Here is an 18,642-nt window from a genome sequence, read left to right as displayed (position 1 = left end):
TTTGTTCCCCATGCTTCCGTCCCTCCCTGGGTGTCTTCCTCTCGTCTTTCGTACCTTTTCTCTCGCTGGTCGTTCGAGAGAACAAGACGGACCGTAAAGGTCGCCGATTTCGACCGTATCCCGAATACTCGGCTCCTCGCGTCACCCTCCCGTTTTTGGATGACGCGCACGGCCATTTTGACTTATTACGCTGCCTACGGCCTGGCCAATTTGCTGGCCAATCGTCGCCGATCGGTGAGGTGTTTCTAGGCGATTAATGTGCAGTAGTGCACGCTTAAAATCGAGTAGAGTTAGGGAGCTGCATTCGAATTTTTGTGTAGCGTTACAGGTTGAGATTTTATTTCAGGAAAAAGCTTGAATTTAAGTGGACTTTGGTAGGTTTGGGTTACATTGACCTTCGAAATAATAAGTATTGAGGGGTGGGTCATTACTATGGTACTATTGCTATTCATGGGTGCATTATTGTATCTCAGCACGAACGAGTTTACGTATCGTAGTGATAAAAAGAGATCGATGTGTATGGAGTGTTTTTGTGTTTGGTCGATCATGGGTTGAGTAGATGAGGAAGGCATGGTAACATGGGCTGCAGTTGTTTCTGTGGTTGTAAAGCAAAGTAGTTACAAGTTGCAATTTCCGTTTTTATTTAAAGGAAAAGTTCCTTTGATTATAGGTTATGTCGTTTTGCTATATACGGTATTTACCACGGATTTATATAACCGTACTTTATTGGTAGTCTAGGTATCGAGGTGTGTGTGATGTTACAATGATTTCATTTGTAATAACCACATTTGCCATTTGTATTTAGTTGACCATATTTGCCAACGGCGAGAGGTGTTCAACATACAGTTCGCATCGATTAGCTAAATATGTGTATTTTCGGTTAGAAGATAAAGTAGCAAAAGTCAATTATTATTATTTTCGTGATAATCGTGTTCCAAAGTTTGAATCTCAGTTCCATGCCATGGACTTCTGTTTCAGAAAAAATTCTTCTAACTCAATCTTCTCTTATTAAAAATATAAATTCAGTCTTATACCCTTCAATTAGGATATAAACTCAATTTTTCGAAAATATCCTTTTCTTATATTCACAAACGTATCCCTTAGCAGAACTCAAAATATTAAATCTCTTTAATAAAACACCTCAAGGAGCTCTCAAACCCACCATCGATTCTCACCCTCAAGCCCTGGAATTACCATTAGCAGAAAAAGCCTAGAATCAATAGAACATACAATTTCCCTCAATCATCGGCATTACTGTAAAGCCGATTACGATTCCACGGAAAGCTACAAAGTTGGTGCGCCTCTGCCCGCAGCTACATGAGTGAACGCCTGTATCCTTCTACAGCTCTATTTGGTGCAAGGCGCGGGACACGCTCGGAAAGTAAGCGATAATGCGACTGGTGTGCTGAGCGCAGGAGCGGCACGTGAGGAAATGCTGCTGGCGCACACATGTACACTTGCACGTTACAAGGGCCATACACGTCTCCCACACGCGTCGAACACAACCGCGCGTTTCCCTGCGCTGGTGGATCACACATACACGCGCGTCGCGAAGAACCGTCTAACCATATATGCATGAGGCATACCTCTGTAACTGTAAAGAAAAAACGACCTGTCACATTTTCAAAAAAATCGAGTAGTGAGGTCTCAACTGAAATCTAGAATATAAAACTTATGTTTGCAAAAAAAAAGAAAGATTTTTCATTTAAGAATAAGGGTTCAAAAAGACAGTATTGAAATTCAGAACTTCAAATTCCAGTATCTCGGAAACAGGGAACATGTAAGTTAGGTCATTTTACTTTACAAACACAGACATGTAGGCCACGCAGAACTACGTGTCGAAAGTAAGATAGAAGAATGAAGACAGATAGCACTATCTCTTTTAGTAACCCTTTGAGTCTCCTGCGCATGCGTTGGAAAGGTAACAGAAAGGGACAGAAACATATCTCCGTACTTTAATGTTGCCTTCACATCGAACTGTACTCAGTGCTTCGTATATGTATACCTCGATACATATACGCGCCTGGCAGAGCGCACGCCGTCGGTTGGCGGGATCAGCTCGCCCCTGATTGGCGGGGCGCAGCGTCCGTGGCTGTTCGTTGGTGGGGCGCCGCGGGGAGAGGCGGAGCCAATCGTCGACATAGCGACGCAACATGGCCTCTAGTTCGCGAGGGGCCGTGTTCGCGTGCACGTCGAGCACGTACGCGTACGGACTTTCCCCCGGCGGACCGACAGATGTCGCCCTGACCATCTTTGAATCGTCAAGATCTCAGCGTGACAATTGGCCCCACGAGGAAAAAAGAAAATCGACGAGGAACCTGTTCATCGCGAGAAAAGAAACGAGATCGGGTATCGATACGATTCTAAAGCACCTGTGGGAGTATCCTGGCACGAAGGGAACCGAAAGCGACGCCGACGTCGAGTTACAGAAAGCCCAGAGCAAAATGACCCATTCGTCGTTAAATTTCGAAGCGTCAAACTCCTTGACGGACCTCGCGAAATTCCTTTACTCGTGGAGATGGTCGACTCTTGTCAATTAAATCACTTTGCTGCGTGTCAGAACGTACAGTAGACTGTATAGTATGACGAAGGGCTGGAAGAACGAGTGACTGGAATTTCGTTGAACGTGTGACAGTGTGGGATAGCTAGTCAAGTATTCTGGGCGACGTGAGATTTATGAGACTGTGAATTCACTTGCTGCCATGTATGAAGTGTTCATGTTGCGATTATAACCTGCCGAGATTTTATATAGAACAAGGATACTGAAGTTGCTAGATTTCTTGAGATTCGAGAATAGTTACTGTTGCAGAGTACTGTGTTCATTGTGTCGAATTATTCACTTTTGTGCCACTGTTTCACTGTTTTGTACTCTGTACCATAGTTTACGAAGAATTTGGAGAGCTTCGCGAATAAAGGGCTTTGATTGGTTTCGTTTGTGAGCACAGATATTGCAGGTGCGAGTCCACCTGATGAGAGTGCAACCGTTGCCCTCGATAGCCCGTGCTCCCCGGTTGAAACGAGCGCGACAGCGCCGTCCGACGAGCAACAAGAACAGGAACAACAGCAACAACAACAGCAGCAACAGCTTTACCAACATCACCACTCGGAATATCAACAGCAGCAGCGTACGACCGGAAGTGCGCCAGCCGCTGCACCGCACGTTGCTGAGGACAGTGGAGCCCCCTGTGAAATGCGGAGGACACCACCGCAAAATAAAGGTGAGTTCACTGTGCAGTTTCTTCTGCAGTTCTTATGCATGAAAACATTATGTTCGATACACCTGAGTAATCTGACTTCAATCTTTCAATAAGACGATATACGTGTTTAGAAATTCGATGAAACGAGATGGTGACTCTCGTTTTCTTACCTAAATTTATTATTGTGAATTGTACAGTTAATATTATCTGAAAAAGATTTATGGGAATGAGGTTAGGTTCGATTTACATCATGAGAATTTGATCGTTTATGTCTTCAAAATAGTTTATAGGATTTATTGAATTGAATACGTTTGAAACACAGGTAGTGCTCATGTGTCTTGCTTTTTTGTAATATCTTATTAACATTCTTGTTTTTTCTTAATAATTAGTATAGTTGATATTTATTATTACTATTTAATAAATATTAATGAATCTTCGTAACAAATATTTGTGTCATTTGAATAGTTTGAAGTATGTGAAATAAAGATTAGAGTAAAAATTGAAGATGACATTGTTCAGAATATGAAAACTTATTATTCGTTAATGTTGATGATGATAAATGGTAGAATTTAAGTCTCAGTCATTTTTATTAAAGTAACAAGCACGAACGTAAAATGTTTAATATCTCTAAAAATATTTGCAAAGCTCTTTCTATAAATTGAGTAAATAATACTTGTTTATTTATACATTAAATTCAGTAGATATTTAGTTGTCGGTATGTCTGTACTGCATTTCTTTACCGACGTGTTAAGCGTTGCATTTACCGACGCAGCAGTTGCTCCAACAGCTTTGACAAGTTGGGTGACAGCTGTGAGAGGACGCGTTTCTATTAGGTTACAAATATTTTATTCATTACTTTTCAACTGTGCACTCGATTTATAGTGTCTTTTAAAATGTACAACTATTTATAATACAAATATACCACTGGAAGTTACTTTAGTTCTCATAAATCTTGCTATTACACAGATACGCGTATCTGTTTATTTGTGCTCTAAAAAGTGAATTACTGCAAATTAATTTAGAATACTCATTTACATAGTAAATATGTAAATTTAGTGTTATTATAAACCCCAATATTTTACCTCCTCCGAACCCATTACATATTCCACAGTGTTCCATGAATAAACCATCGCAATGCTTATTACGAATGGCTCATTCAAGTTTCCGAGCCTTCACAATGAAACAAAACGAACCATACTATACTCGTATTGCCATTCACACAGATACTATATTTATCGTAGATCACTTTTAACCTGAAAAATACTATACTACAAATGGAGTATTTTTTTACATAGAAGTCATTGAAAAAAATTGATTTCAAAGATTTTCGTTAAATCCTAAAATCAGGTTAAGATTTGTTAAATTTATGCTTTATATATTAGGCATTTTCATACAATTTCTGTGTATGGTCAGCTTCTTGTTTATCCGCCATATTGAATTGCGTGTAGTTTAGGACTATTATTTCGAACGCTTGAACTTAGCTTTAACACGTGTTTCTACAATATACAATTCTGATTTTGAATCTTGAAGTAAAATAGCCTTATTGACACATTCATTTCATTTACTGTAGGAATTGATCAAGCTAGGGCTCGATTATACAAAGTACCGCGAGATTCGAATCTGAATCGACCTTCTGATAGCTACATAGCTTGATTTTCTTCAGCAAACTACTGTTATTTCATTGTTTAAGTTTTAATTAATGATCTACTCTCAGGGTGTGAACCCATTACTGTCACGTCACGTGAAATTATGTCACATATAGCAAAATAGGTCTACAACAAGGGAAAACCTTTGCTAACACGATGGATTTGCTATATATGTATATAATACTATGTATACATGTAATACTATAGCAAATTCATAGTGTGAACAGAGGCTTTCCCCTTGTTTTAGACCTATTTTCCTATAATATATCAGTTGAACTCACGCTACCTACTATAGCATATTTGTTCCATATTATAGCAAAATAAGTGTAAAACAAAACAGAAACCTCAACTCACCACGGATATCCTACACTACGTAACACGAGTCCACGTGACGTGACAATAGCGTGCTCGCACCCCAATTGTCATTACACGAAATACGCACGACCCTCGCTAACAGAAACCTCGAACACCCAAAGTCCACATAATCGTCAAACCCTAACTTGCCCCGATAAGCCTGAAGACCCCTCCCTCCCTCCGCCTGTGCACGCGCGATCACCGATCGGTAATAATAGCGACCGATGCAGAAACAGTTCCCAATTAGACGCGACATTCCCGAGCAGTGACGCGTCGGTATATCGGTGCGCGCGGTGCAGCGATTGCCGCGAGTGCCGCGCCTGATAGAAGTTGTCCGAGACGGAGGACGCGGCGACACAGTCGCGGGCCGGTTCCTCTCTCTCTCTGTCCGCTCAGTGTCTTCGCGCTGCTTCGCGCGTTGTGTGTGGGAGCCGTGCGAGCGGCAGTAGTGTACACACGCTGCCGCCGCGGCTACTGAACCTCTCTCGGCGCTCTCGGCTGTCGTCGCGCTGACCTCGCGTCATCGTCGCCGTATCTCCTGCACCTCGGGGCACCGATACAGGCGAAAAAGCCGCGATCAACCAGCGATCGTTACGCGCCCCCAGCGTCGAACGTCGCTCCTGGTGCCTCGCCGAGGAGGACCCAGGTGTTGTGCGCCTCGCTGGCGGCGCGCTCGTCTGCGCTCGCGGGACACTCTCGCCGTTATCGGATGACCCAAAAGTACCGTTACCAGCGAGGCACCGGCGACCACGTGGCTCGGCGCGTGTTTCGACTTCCTTAACTTCGCCTGCACGCCGTTGTCGCGCGTCAGCTTCGCTTAGCCTCGCTCGGAGGAAGCGTCGTCGTCGGGAGTGCCGAACCTTGGAACACATCTTCCGATCTTCGCTGCTCGACCAGCCCGAGGGAGAGGGACGAACTTCTCGGAGGTGAGACAGACAGAGAGAGTGAGAGAGTGCAGCGAGAGTTTGGGAGGGGGAAGGGAGGAAGAGAGGGAGCACGCTGACTGGCAAGTGTACATTGGACACGTTTGCGCTCGCGGGCTGCGTCCATCGACACCACTAGGGTGATCGCACCTCCGAGAGGGGTCTATGTTGCAGTCGCTGCAACGCGCACCATTTTCTAACGAGCGATACTTTGCGGCGAATATGACACTGTAGTTGCTTGTTGTACATTTTTCAGTGTATCTAGCTGGGAGAATGTTTAAGTAATCGTTTGAGAGGGACTGGAATGTAGGAACTAATTATTTGTCGAATCTGGTAACCCCGCAAAAGAAGAATATTTATGTTTATGTGAAATATAAAAGGTGGAGCGTCGATTAAGTGCTTTGACACTGAAATTTTAGAAAATTTTGAAAGTGGGGTTAATCACCTTGTTAGTCGATTACAACAGTCTGTAATCTGCATGGACTATATTATAGGAAAATTCACCTAACCTGAAAATTCTGATTTTATGAGAGACCATTATTATGATTACTTAATCTCGTGCATAATTATGAAAGATGCTCTTCGAATCGTGAAAATTCTTGGGGGGTAGATATTCCTTAGGAAATTATCTATCGTCTATTGTCTTTGATTTGTTTGTTACATTTACTCTATTTAGTCTTTAAAAAATTCCTCCATAAAGAGGTTAATTGCGTGTATTGCTTACTAACTTTAGTGAACATATCGTGGAGTTCCATAATCGCAAGTTAACTTCAGAAACATTTATCTTACTATAAACTTGTAGGCGAGCAAGGAAATTATTTAGAGTGAACAAAATTGACTTGCACTGTGCTATCACACGCAACTTCAGTAATCTCAAGATGAAGTCTCGTGATTCCGAATCGACTTCGAAAACTGCCTTGATATAAACTTGTCAGTGAGCATGGAATCCGTACTGAGGAAATACTGCATTTCTTACTTAGTTGTAAACTTTGTTGCTATATTCACTGTTTTTGAGGAGACTTGTAGAAAAAGAAACTACTTTAGGAAATCAGTAGTTTAGTTAATCTAGAAAAATTCTAGAGAATGTGTACCTCACCATAGCCTCATAAATTATAAATTCTCACCAGGAAAACATTTTATATTCTACAACATTATTAGTCGTCTTATTATATACTCAGAGCTATTTTCCTTATATCTCAAAACTATTTTCTCGTTTTCTCCCATTCTCATTAAATTCGTTGTTCAATATTGCGGAACAGGCTCCAGTATCGCATCGACTATAGATCCTTCTACCGCTTGAAAAATGACTTCGGTATGCAATGCTATCTTGACTAATTAATAGTTATTGAATGAAATATGCAAAGTATTTTCGTAGGAGTGAAACTGCAGGGATGTCGAATATTTAATAGGATTTAAGAGAGTATATGTGTACACGATCGTAGCGAGATCAGAACCGGTTACTTACTTTGTCTCGCGCGATTCGCGGAACATGTTGGAAACACGAAACCGTGCTCCGTGCTCGCTTTCAACGTAACGAAATCTTTGAAACTTTCAGCCGGGGCGATATGCTAATCTTTCACAATATAAACTCGGAGGTCCGTAGGAGGAAACGGTTACACTTAGCGAAGCGGTATCTGGCCTGACCTTAATTCTTGTTGTAGCATATTTCGTCATTGCGCGGTGATCGATGGCTCTTAAATCGGTACAACTCGCGATCGACCATCGCGCAACGCCTGTCTGCTGAGAAGACTTCAGAGAACACGTAACGTTTCTTTGCATAGAGAAAAAGCGATAGAGTCGGACTTGGAGGCGGATCCAGAAGCCTTTCTTGGGGTCGCGAAGGGAGATTTGAAGTAACTTCAAATTGCAATTTATATTTTGATTTTTTTATCTGATACTGTATCTTAAATAATTAAATTTACATTAATATTTATGCATTCAAGGCACACCTAACACATTTTTTAAAATGTAGGATAATGTGGATATACTTTTGGATGTCATTTATTCTATTGGATACTCTTTGGATCCTCTTTGAATCTCCCTTGGATTCGCTACTAGTCAGACTCCTACTTTTATTGTGTCTAATTTTTTTTCTGATATTGATCCCTTTTCCCTACCAATTTTCTAACGAATATAGATATTAATTATGGAGTCTCCACCTTTTGTCTTCTTTTCTTTCATACAGATTTAGGTACAGGAACAATTGAGACGGATTTATGTCGCATTTAACGCTGAAACAATAATTCTCGCGCGATAAGAGCCCGTTAAGAGACTCTTATGCCGTGTGTCAGTTTATGTCATCAGTTGTACAATTATCTTTATCGCGAGTCCCGACGAGTTAATGAACTTCTATCGCAAACAGTATATCCGATAAAACGTACATCATTATCGGCCAAAAAGAATGCAGTATCGCTTTCTGGCGAGTCCGAAGACGCGCAATCGCGTCTTACATTTTAAAAGGATCGGCGGAAAGAATAATAATTCGAGTCGGAATACTTCCCACTGGGCGCCGCGTTTCTTATCCATTTTAAATATTTCAATCGTCGAGCACGCTCGCGTCGAATGTTAATCTCTCGTGCCGATCGATTCGACGTTCGGGCTTTTTTCTTCGGAATATTATTCACGTGGTTATTACTCGTGCAACCTTCGAGAGCTGCGTCGTAAAGCGTGGCTATCTTTTACGTTGATTAGCGAGGGAGGTTGATAAATCACTGTGTTTGGTAGTTTTTAACGCATCGGTAATTCAGGCCCGAAGACAGATCTCTTGCGCGGAGGAAATGGGAGGGGCAGAGGGTACGCTACGAAATAATATACGCTGCATTCGCAGAAGCACGCATACATGTATACATACAGGGTGGCCCAATAACTTTGATCAGCTTCAATAGTTTATTTACGAAAGTTGTTTGGTAAGGAAGGGCCTAAACCATGCAAGTAATATTTTTTTAAGATAATAGTAATTTTAAAAAACCCTCATACTGGTTACAAGAAATTAATCGATAAATGATGAGTCCTTGCCCAAAAAAACAGAAGTTTTTTCGAGAAATATATAGCAGCTTTTGTAAATAAGGTTCTTTCGTATTTCTAGAAAGAAGTGAAATATTGAAAATGGTTAAAGTTACTGGATCACCTTGTATACGACGTGTACACCGTCGTGATATTTGCGTATCGTCATTTCGCGGTATGAACGTTCCTCGACAAATATGTATCCCCTTTCTGGAGATAGTATTATGCTATACACGTGTTGGCATATTATGGAACAATGGTGCTAGAGAGGAAAATATTTCTACTCTGGAGAGAATAGCGAGGAGAAGATACGTTCTCTGCTTGTAAATTCAAATAATATTGCATTGACAATCAGTTGAAAATCGCTTTCTAGATTCTGTTATTTAAAGTTTTGCCTCGGACAATGTCAGTGGAACATTTTACTCACTGTTTTCCTCGTTATAAGCTTCTTACCATATTCGACATGGTTTGGGATTATTGAAAGCAAATAAGTTGCGCTTTCGCTCATTGTTAGTTATTTAGTCTACTTCAGAAATGATGAACTGTAAGTCGAAATATTAATTCGAGATACTAATTTTTAACAGAAGCTTCGAAATAAATTTTTAATTCGTATGAATAAATTTCTTTTCCAGTGTTTCATATACGTTCTGTTAATTGTAAATTGTGCTTTAATAAATTGTTTTCGCTGATGAGTAGTTGTTTCAGTTTTCCATGGAGAACATACACAAATTATTTATTAAATGAATATTCAAACGCATACTGAATTTAAAAAGCGCTTTTGTGTGTCGCAATTTCAAAGTCTCGTTAGTCAGTGACAAAATGAATTCAAACAGCTCCATTTTTTAATCAATAAAAACCGTACATATAGGTATACTCCACAAAAAACTACATACTAGGCCACTTGCTTTGTCACAGTACACACACATCCTATTTTTGAACAATAATTTCAAAGATATAAACAATTCAATTATTCACGTACAGCTAGAGTACATTAAATAAATTCTAGCAATTATCAAAGCGATTTCAATCAAAAATACTAAAAAAGTTGAATATCACTTATTTGCAAATTATAAATTCAACTTTTCAAAATTAATATAAACAAATTAATATAAACCGCTCTCATAATTATCGACTCATATATTTGTAATGAAATTTATAGTAAAACGAATCGATTTAATATTGACAATTTACATTGCAACGCGAAAATTGATTGAAAATGGTATCTTATTACTTCTGAGCGGTGGTATACATTCAAATAATATCTACAACCCATTGAGTATCCCCCAGGCCTATCAAACGCCCGATTCAGCGGTCATAAAAATCCTTTATCCCGGTAAATCGTTAATGCGTTGTAATCGCGTCGGAATATCCGCGAACTCATTGACTAGCGGAGTCGATGTATTTTCGGATACACTATTCGCAAGCGCCAAGTTTCATTGGCACAATTCCCTCTTCCCGGCGTAGGGGTCGCCGTGGAGGGGGGGACAGAGGGAGGAGGAACCACGATCAATGACCAACCGAAAGAGATCTTAATAAAAGTGGATATTTGCGCGCACGAGAGAGCGAGAACCGTGTATCGTTCACACGGTTTACGAGCAAACGAAGCGTCAGACACGACTCGTCGCTCGCCTGTACATTTCGGCGCGTATTGATCCGAATCCTGAAATTATGGTGACGTCGCATTAACTCGTAGATTCAATTACATATTGATCGAGTGGAGCCTTGCGTCAGCTTCGATTTCAGCGTCGCACGCGTCTCTGGATATTCTAGGATCCGCTGAAACCAAGCCCTCCGCGAAATCACATCGTCATGCTCTCTCCGTGTTCCTCGCTCCTCGGTCAATCTGTTTTACCGCGTATCTCTTCAATTCGCCTACTCATTTCGCCAATGAAGCAGTTGAAACGATTAAGCGAATGCTGGCGTGTGATCGTTGCGCATACTAACATCTTGGTATCTTATTTTTATTCTCTGCAAGCGATACGTATAATATATTTTCTGTTTGTTTGTAAATGTTTAATTAGATATTCTTGTTTTTTTGGGTAGAGTTGATGGGGGAGAGTGTTGAATGAATGTGTTTATTAAATGGTGTTGGTAAACTGCGAGTGTTTATACAATTATAGGAAATTTAAATGCGAAGGAAAATACAGAATACGTATAAATGTGGTCAGACCGCTTTATTTGGTACGTGGTCGCGATAGGTGATAGTAAATATGTAAATGCTAACAGCGAATATGGTAGATAATATACAGTGTGTTTGATAACTGCTGGCATAACTAGAAAGGAGGGGAAGGAGGGATCATACTGCATGAAAAGATAAGTCGAAAATGTAGAATAATATTTTTCCACATGAGGCTTGGTAGCCAGATACCATAACTTACTGGTCTACTGTATGACGTCACTACAGCGAGGTTCATTGAGCTGAGACCAAGGTAACCAGATATCGGGACAAAATGCTTCCGAGTGACGTCATAGGATATAAGGATGAGAGTACCATACAGTATCTGGCTACATCGTATATGTATAAGATTATATGGAGCATCAGAGCTGCATGCAGAAGCCAAGATGCAAGGATAGCTCAAAAAAATTTTGAGCAAAAAATGGCCAACTTTGATTGGCGATAATTCCGCGAAAAATCATCGTAGGATTATGATCTTTTTTTTAAATTAAAGCCCGAAGTCTTAACTTTAAGATACTATGCCTAATCTTAGGTTTTAATGTCCCTCTATTACTGTAGCGCCTTAAATCTAAGGGTATGTTTATCGTATTGAAAATTCCAAACTTTGATGAAATGCACGGACTTGTCAGAATTTTTTTCGGGGATGACGCTTATAGGAGCATAAAATACAATCCTTCCACTTCAATTTAAAAAAAGAATCAAGTCGATACGATTTTTTTTCACAAAGTTACAGCATTTCAAAGTAATCCCTGCATTTTTGCCGTGTGTTGGCTCTACCCGATGTGCTGCAAAAATGCAAGGGTTACTTTAAAATGCTGTAACTTTGCGAAAAAAAATCGCAGCGACTTGATCTTTTTTTTAAATCAAAGAAGAAGGTCCCAGTTTTAATTTACTGCAAACGATACCCTCGGAAAAAATTTTAGCGAGTCCCTGCACTTTGCCAAACTTTGTAATTTGCCGTATTGAAAATTGTCAACTTTGACGAGATGCACACACTTAGAAAATTTTTTTTCGGAGATGCCGTTTATGGGAGCATAGAATAGGACCCTTCCACTTCAATTTAAAAAAAGAATCAGGTCGATACGATTTTTTTTCACAAAGTTACAGCATTTCAAAGTAATCCCTGCATTTTTGTCATGTATTGGCACTACCCCACGTGCTGCTAAAGTTGAAGGGTTACTTTGAAGTGCTGTAACTTTGTGAAAAAAAATCGTAGCGACATGATTTTTTTTTTAAATTAAAGGGGAAGGATCCAATTGTATGCTCCTATAAACAACATTTCCGAAAAAAATGTTTCCAAGTCTGTGCATCCCGTCAAAGTTGACAATTTTCAATACGACAAACATGTCCTTAGATTTAAGGTATTACAGTAGTCAATATGCTTGAAACCTAAAATCCGGATATAGTATCTTAAAGCTAAGACTTCAAGCTTTAATATAAAAAAAGATCGAGGTTTGAAGATGATTTTTTGCAAAGTTACAATCAGTCAAAATTGACCAATTTTTAGTCACAATTTTTTTTAGCAGTACATGTAGCTCCATCTCTGTCACGTTTCCTGGAGTATAATACGCATGCGCCAGAGAGATAACGAAAAGAGACAAAGGTACATGTATCTGTATTCTGATGTTAGCTTCATTAGCCTTTCGGAAGTACACCCAATGCCCCATACAGTCTCATACATCCATGATTTACATCATCCACAGTACCCCCACCTTTCTAACCTATGACGTCACTGGAAACCATTTTATCCCGGTATCTGGCTACCCTACTCTGTCCCACCAATTACGAAACGCCCTCTACAAATCTGTGCAAAGCCCTACGCCATAAACTCGTACATAAACAAGCCTACACCAAAACTATCCCGCACATTACTGTACCATCTTTAAGGTTCGCGATAGAACCAAGATGGCGGGCCGCTGCGTACGCTCGCACGCGGGCCGATAACAGTAGCAGGAACAATTGGCCCGCTGCAAGCACGGCGAGCCGAGCAGTAAGACGCGCTGAGAGATGGATCGAGGCTCGATCGTGCCGGTCGGTAAGCCCCACTTGCTCGTCGCGGCGCGCGCTGCAGCGACGCGAATAAAGAGTTTAATGGCACGCCTTCCTGTAACACGATCGTCCGGTAAAAGGCCACTAATGAATCGATCGCGGATCGGGACTCCCCCTCCTCTCCCTCTCGCCCCACTCTCCTCGAGGAACTCGTTCTCTCGGGGGCCCCGGTGATTAACGGCCATATCCCCGATGATCGCAACCAGCGGCTCCTCGTTCTCCTCGTCGTCGTCCCTCCTTCCTCCTCTCGCCCTCTTCTCGCCCTCTTCGATCCCTCTTCTCGCTCCCGTCTATCCGTTCTTCCTCCATCGCGCGAACACACGCCCTCCCCACCTTGGGGCCACGCTTCTCTGGACTCCTTCGGAACGTCCTCCGTCCTCTTCCCTCCATGTGCCAAGGGGAGTGTACTGGTTTCGTGGAAACTCGTTCCATAGCATTCCGTCGTTGTTCTTGCAATTAACCGGCGTTTTGTTCTCCACAGTCGATAGATCGGGAACCGGGCAGTCTGGAAGCTCGCCGAGGGTGACGCTTCGGCTCAACCAGGTACGAGGATCGAGGGATGAAAAGAAAGGAGGGGGCGCTGTTAACTCCCGTCAGGGCGGCATGAACGCACAGGTATAGTAACACCCCGACTTAGTGGTTTGGCGCGTATGGAATAGGTTTTCAAAAGTGGATACGGGGCTTTCAAGTTTGGAGCGTTGTTAAGTTTTGGAGGGCGTGCTAAGGGAGGAGGCATTCGAAAAGCTAGTGGAAATATGAGTCAAGGTTTTGTAGAAGATTGTATAAATGTCAGCGAGTTCGTTGCTTTCTGAAATTCAAGACTGGTTTTTTTTTAATCAATGGCAAGGTTGAAAATGCCATCGAGAATAAAAAAAGGAACTGTATGTTAAACTTAGTTTATATAGTCATCTTTCTTGATATTGTTTAGTTTTATTCAGTTCCGTATGTTGCAAAAGTTTTAGAAAAGAATTCTAACAATTATAATCACAACTAGACTAAATTATTAACCCTAGGATTCCTAGGGGAATATTGAATCCTGAATTGTCACGTGTAAAACTAGCGAAATAAGGAAGTGATGGGGGATTCTTAATCTCATTTTTTATCTATCTGTTTGTTCTGAAAAAATTATTTCAAAGAAGAATCTTAAGTATTAAACTTCATTTTTATACTAAGAAAATAGCCTAAATTTAATGTATTTGAAGTTGTATGCTCAGAGTGTGAGGGGGGAACCCCTCCTCCAATTGTTCCTAGGGTTTCGTTCCAATATAGTTGCATAAATTTCAGGTGAATAGAATTCACTAAACTTTCTGTTCTTTCATATTTTTATATAGACGTAATTAAGTTAAGAAATTGTGTGAAAGCAGTCTTAGAGGTAGAGAAATTGTTACCAAGAGTAGCATCTATAAATTTTACCACGAGTTGACGGTTCAGGACGGAGCACTCGTAGCTCGAGTTAATTAAATTTAATTGATGCGCATAGCGACACGGAACAATTACGGAATCGAGATGATGGGCGGACGGCTGCACTCGAGAATCGATGATCGTGCTTGCCAAACGCTCTGCAGTATAAACAGTTTTCTCTTAATCGAATGATTCTTCTTCGTTTTCTAGTTTTCTAGTTCATACAGCAATAAATTGTTCGAGATTTTCGTATTCAGAATACTTCCTCCTAACTTATTAGCGCCTAACTCCTTCAGATCTGCTGCACATTAAAATATACATTGCTTTAGTGCTTCAATATTTAACTTCAAATATTAAAACTGTGACTGCAATCATGTATACGCCTTTTCTTTAATTTTTTGGGTTTCAAAAAATCAAAGATTAAATAATTTTAGAAAAGTTTTTGGCCTTGGAGTACAGTTTCAAAAGGAAATTTTTATAATTATATATACAGAGCACGATTATATTTGATCTTTTTTATTATGACGATACGAATGGTAGTGACCTTGAATAAATTTTACTTTAAATGCTAAAAATAATGATAACAAGAGAAACAGAAACGATCGAGTATTTTATAACATACATATATTTTTATATGCTGATTTACCTGCAGTATTTTAACATTCTGCTAAATACAAATTCAAAAGTATACAAGCTCGTAACGGTTACATTTAATAGATATGCATATTACTAAGCACTACTGAAGCACCGTTGTGTAGTGCAGAACGATAATTACTGTCTGCTAAGTAGTTTACAAACACGTAACAGTACATGATGAGGCATGAATAATCATGAAGTAAAAAATGCTTGCATTTCACAAAATGTTTTTTTATATATTTTCGTACAACTTCCTACATATTCTCAGACAAAAATGAAAAACAAAAACTGAAAAGAAAAATACTTTCTCAAAAATGAACTTAAAAATTAGCCTAAGTCAAATATTCCTGCACAATTCAACAAATTTCGTCTTCTGAAGTCAAGTAATGGTTACAGAATCAAGGTCAAATGGAAACTTCGTCGAAGGCGTCAAACGTCTCGTCGGGGACCGTGAATGCCGCCTCGGGCTCGAGCACCTCTGGGAACACATCCTCGTCGACCACCGACAGTGGCGACGTATACGAGTTCAAGAGCTCGAAAGAGCCAACGCCAGTGAGAGGCGCGAGCTCTTCGCCGAATCCTAATCCCGAGAAAGATAAAGATGGCAGTAAATCCACGAGCGGTCAAGGGAGTCAGAGCGGTGGTAACAGCGTGCCTGCCAGCGGTAGCTCGACGACACCCTCTGGTGAAACATCGACGTCATCGATCACCGCCGATGATGCTCCCGCGGTTTCAGCCTCGCCCTCCTCTAAACGTGCTTTTGAAAGCGACAATACCGAGGAGCAGGACGACGAGAATCGTCGGAAAAAGAGAAAGGATTCGGAGCCTGTGAAAGAAAATCTAAAAGGCACGACAACTGGAAGGCAGAGCACTGGCAGAAATGCAGCTAGTACGGGAGAAAAGGTACTTTAGCATTGTAGTTAAAAGTTAGAAGTTACTTATGTATAGACTGGATTTTTATGCGGATTCGTATTTTCATGAATAGGATTAAAGGAGTGAAACTGAAATACAGATGCAAATCCTGTCTACTCTCAACAGATAGTTTTGTAACGTGTTTTCTTTAGATATTTTGTGTATTTTTGCAAATTATGTATTTTGAAAATCTGAGTTTCTCATAAATGTATAAAAATTCACAGTCTACTTATGCATTATTTGAACAATTAATAGTATATTATTGTTTTTCCTTTTTTATAGTGTGCAAAATCGGGTAAGCAGGGATCTGGAACAGCCTCTAGTAAGAATAATCAAAGCACCACTTCGATCAATGCAGATAGAAAAAGTCCGAACACCTCGTCGATGGCGAGTAGCCCAAAGCCTTCGAATCCTTCCGGTTCAGCAACCAGCACTAAAACAGCGACCCCAGCGCCTCCAGAATCTGACGGCGAAGACGATCGTTCGAAAGGTTCAGATTCTAGTTCAGCTCCTAAGGTCCCGCCTCTGAAAATAGTTATTCCACAAAGTACCACGTCCGAGCAAGAACAGGGTAATAGAAACGGTAAAAGCACGTCTAATAGAAGTCATCAACTGCCTTACGTAGTCGCGAGTTCCAACAGCAACGATTCGACTGATAAGGATCAAAGTCAGTCTGCCAGTGGTACAACGAGTCCAACGGAGAGTGGGAATAACACGAAGAGCGAAGACAAGAAGGATTTTAGTGGTGCTTTACACGGGGAAGAAAGGTCAACGCATCATCAAAGGGTACTTAGAAGTTCACACAGATCTGGCAATGGTAGTAACGGTTCATCGACGTTGAAGGAAACTTCTGCATCTGGAAACAATGGAAATTACTCGAATTCGTCTCCCCTCCCAGCAGCTGCTTCAACAGATCGTTCGAATAATTCGTCGCCGCAGCAGAGGCATCACTCGCCAACACCTGAAACAGCCAGTTCCGAGTCGAATAAAAACTCTGTTTCGTCAGAGGCCTCGAATACTAGCACCACTTCGAAGACGAACGTTATGACGGAAAAGTCAGAGAAGAATACGGAACCTAGTGGGAAAAATCAGAAAGATAGCAGTGCAGAGAATTCGGAGAGCACTTCTACGACTACCTCATCAGCTACGTCGAACGTGGGTACCACAGCACCAACTGTGGAGCTCCATCCTAGGAAAAGAAAGATGAAGCCTAACAAAGAAGCACAACAAGCTGCTACAGCTGCTTCTAACGAAGCGTCTGAAACAACCAATACGGGTCCAGAGGTTCATCCACACGATCAGCCCATCACTAATTGCTATCAACTGTTCCTCAATATCAGGAAACAGGTATTATTTTTAGAGTCTAAGGCAACACTGTCCAGCGTAGGGGCCCCTCACTTACCTGCTTCCCCTTCCTATCGTTCTGTTGCTTCACCAACACATACGTTGGTCGTAGTGTTTGAGCTTTCTTATAAGCAGGGACACTAACATATCATGTAGGCCTTCATAGCATCGTGTGGTTTCTCTGACGACGAAAACGGAAGTAGGAGAGCGAGCCCTCACTTGGACAGTACTGATCTAAGAACTCATTTTCTGGAGTTTAAGTTTATGAAGAAACTGAAACTGAAACTCATTTCCTGTATAATAATGTCTTAAAAATATCTCCCCAAAGTTTTGTAAGAAAAGATATTTAACTGTTGTTTTTACAAGTAAGTCATATAGTGTTTTTGTTCTTCTAGATCGAACGAAGAAGAAAGGGTCTCTTTCCAGTCCAACCAAAACCGCCTCAGGGTTTCAAGGACTATTTAATGAATCGTTGTACATATGTATTAGCGGGTAATGCGAATAAAGAGCCGAACGTTAATCCCCCAGTTGGATTGCAAGGCGCTATGAAGGATTTGTACATTGAACAAGAAAAAGAGAGATATCGCCTTAGAATGCAACACGTTGTTGAAAAAGAGAAATTAGTTTTGTCAGTGGAACAAGAGATTCTTAGAGTACATGGTAGAGCTGCTAGAGCTCTTGCCAATCAATCTCTTCCATTTTCTGTTTGTACTATACTGAAAGATGAAGAAGTTTATAATGTTATTACCCCGGAGCAAGAAGAGAAAGACAGGAATGCGAGGAGTCGGTATAACGGTAGATTGTTCCTGAGTTGGTTGCAAGATGTGGATGACAAATGGGAAAAAATTAAGGTAATGATAATAGTTCATTGAAGTGTATGTTTATACCTGAATTTACAGCAAAGATACTCGTTATTTCATTTATACAGTATCTATCAATATTCAGGTTAAATTAATGCAGTTTACGCTGAAAACCAACTGATAAGCTTTCTCTCTTCTGCA

General features: G+C 40.8%; 1 protein-coding gene across 2 annotated transcripts in view; it reads left to right on the top strand.

Annotated features, from left to right (window-relative positions):
- LOC143188862 (uncharacterized) overlaps nucleotides 1–18,642 on the top strand; it is a 29,473-nt gene that overhangs the window by 10,007 nt on the left and 824 nt on the right. Inside the window, exons 3-7 of one of the 2 annotated variants that reach the window (XM_076393352.1) lie at nucleotides 2,946–3,218; nucleotides 13,830–13,963; nucleotides 15,782–16,288; nucleotides 16,580–17,644; nucleotides 18,037–18,492. In XM_076393352.1, the coding sequence (XP_076249467.1) occupies nucleotides 2,946–3,218; nucleotides 13,830–13,963; nucleotides 15,782–16,288; nucleotides 16,580–17,644; nucleotides 18,037–18,492 (2,435 nt within the window). Of the gene's footprint in view, nucleotides 1–2,945; nucleotides 3,219–5,989; nucleotides 6,124–13,829; nucleotides 13,964–15,781; nucleotides 16,289–16,579; nucleotides 17,645–18,036; nucleotides 18,493–18,642 lie in introns of those variants that run through there. The other variant, XM_076393353.1, reaches the window with a different exon arrangement.

The sequence above is a fragment of the Calliopsis andreniformis genome, chromosome 3 (genome assembly GCF_051401765.1).
Source record: "Calliopsis andreniformis isolate RMS-2024a chromosome 3, iyCalAndr_principal, whole genome shotgun sequence".
NCBI classification, from domain to species: domain Eukaryota; kingdom Metazoa; phylum Arthropoda; class Insecta; order Hymenoptera; family Andrenidae; genus Calliopsis; species Calliopsis andreniformis.
This window is presented reverse-complemented; position numbering and strand designations above follow the sequence as displayed.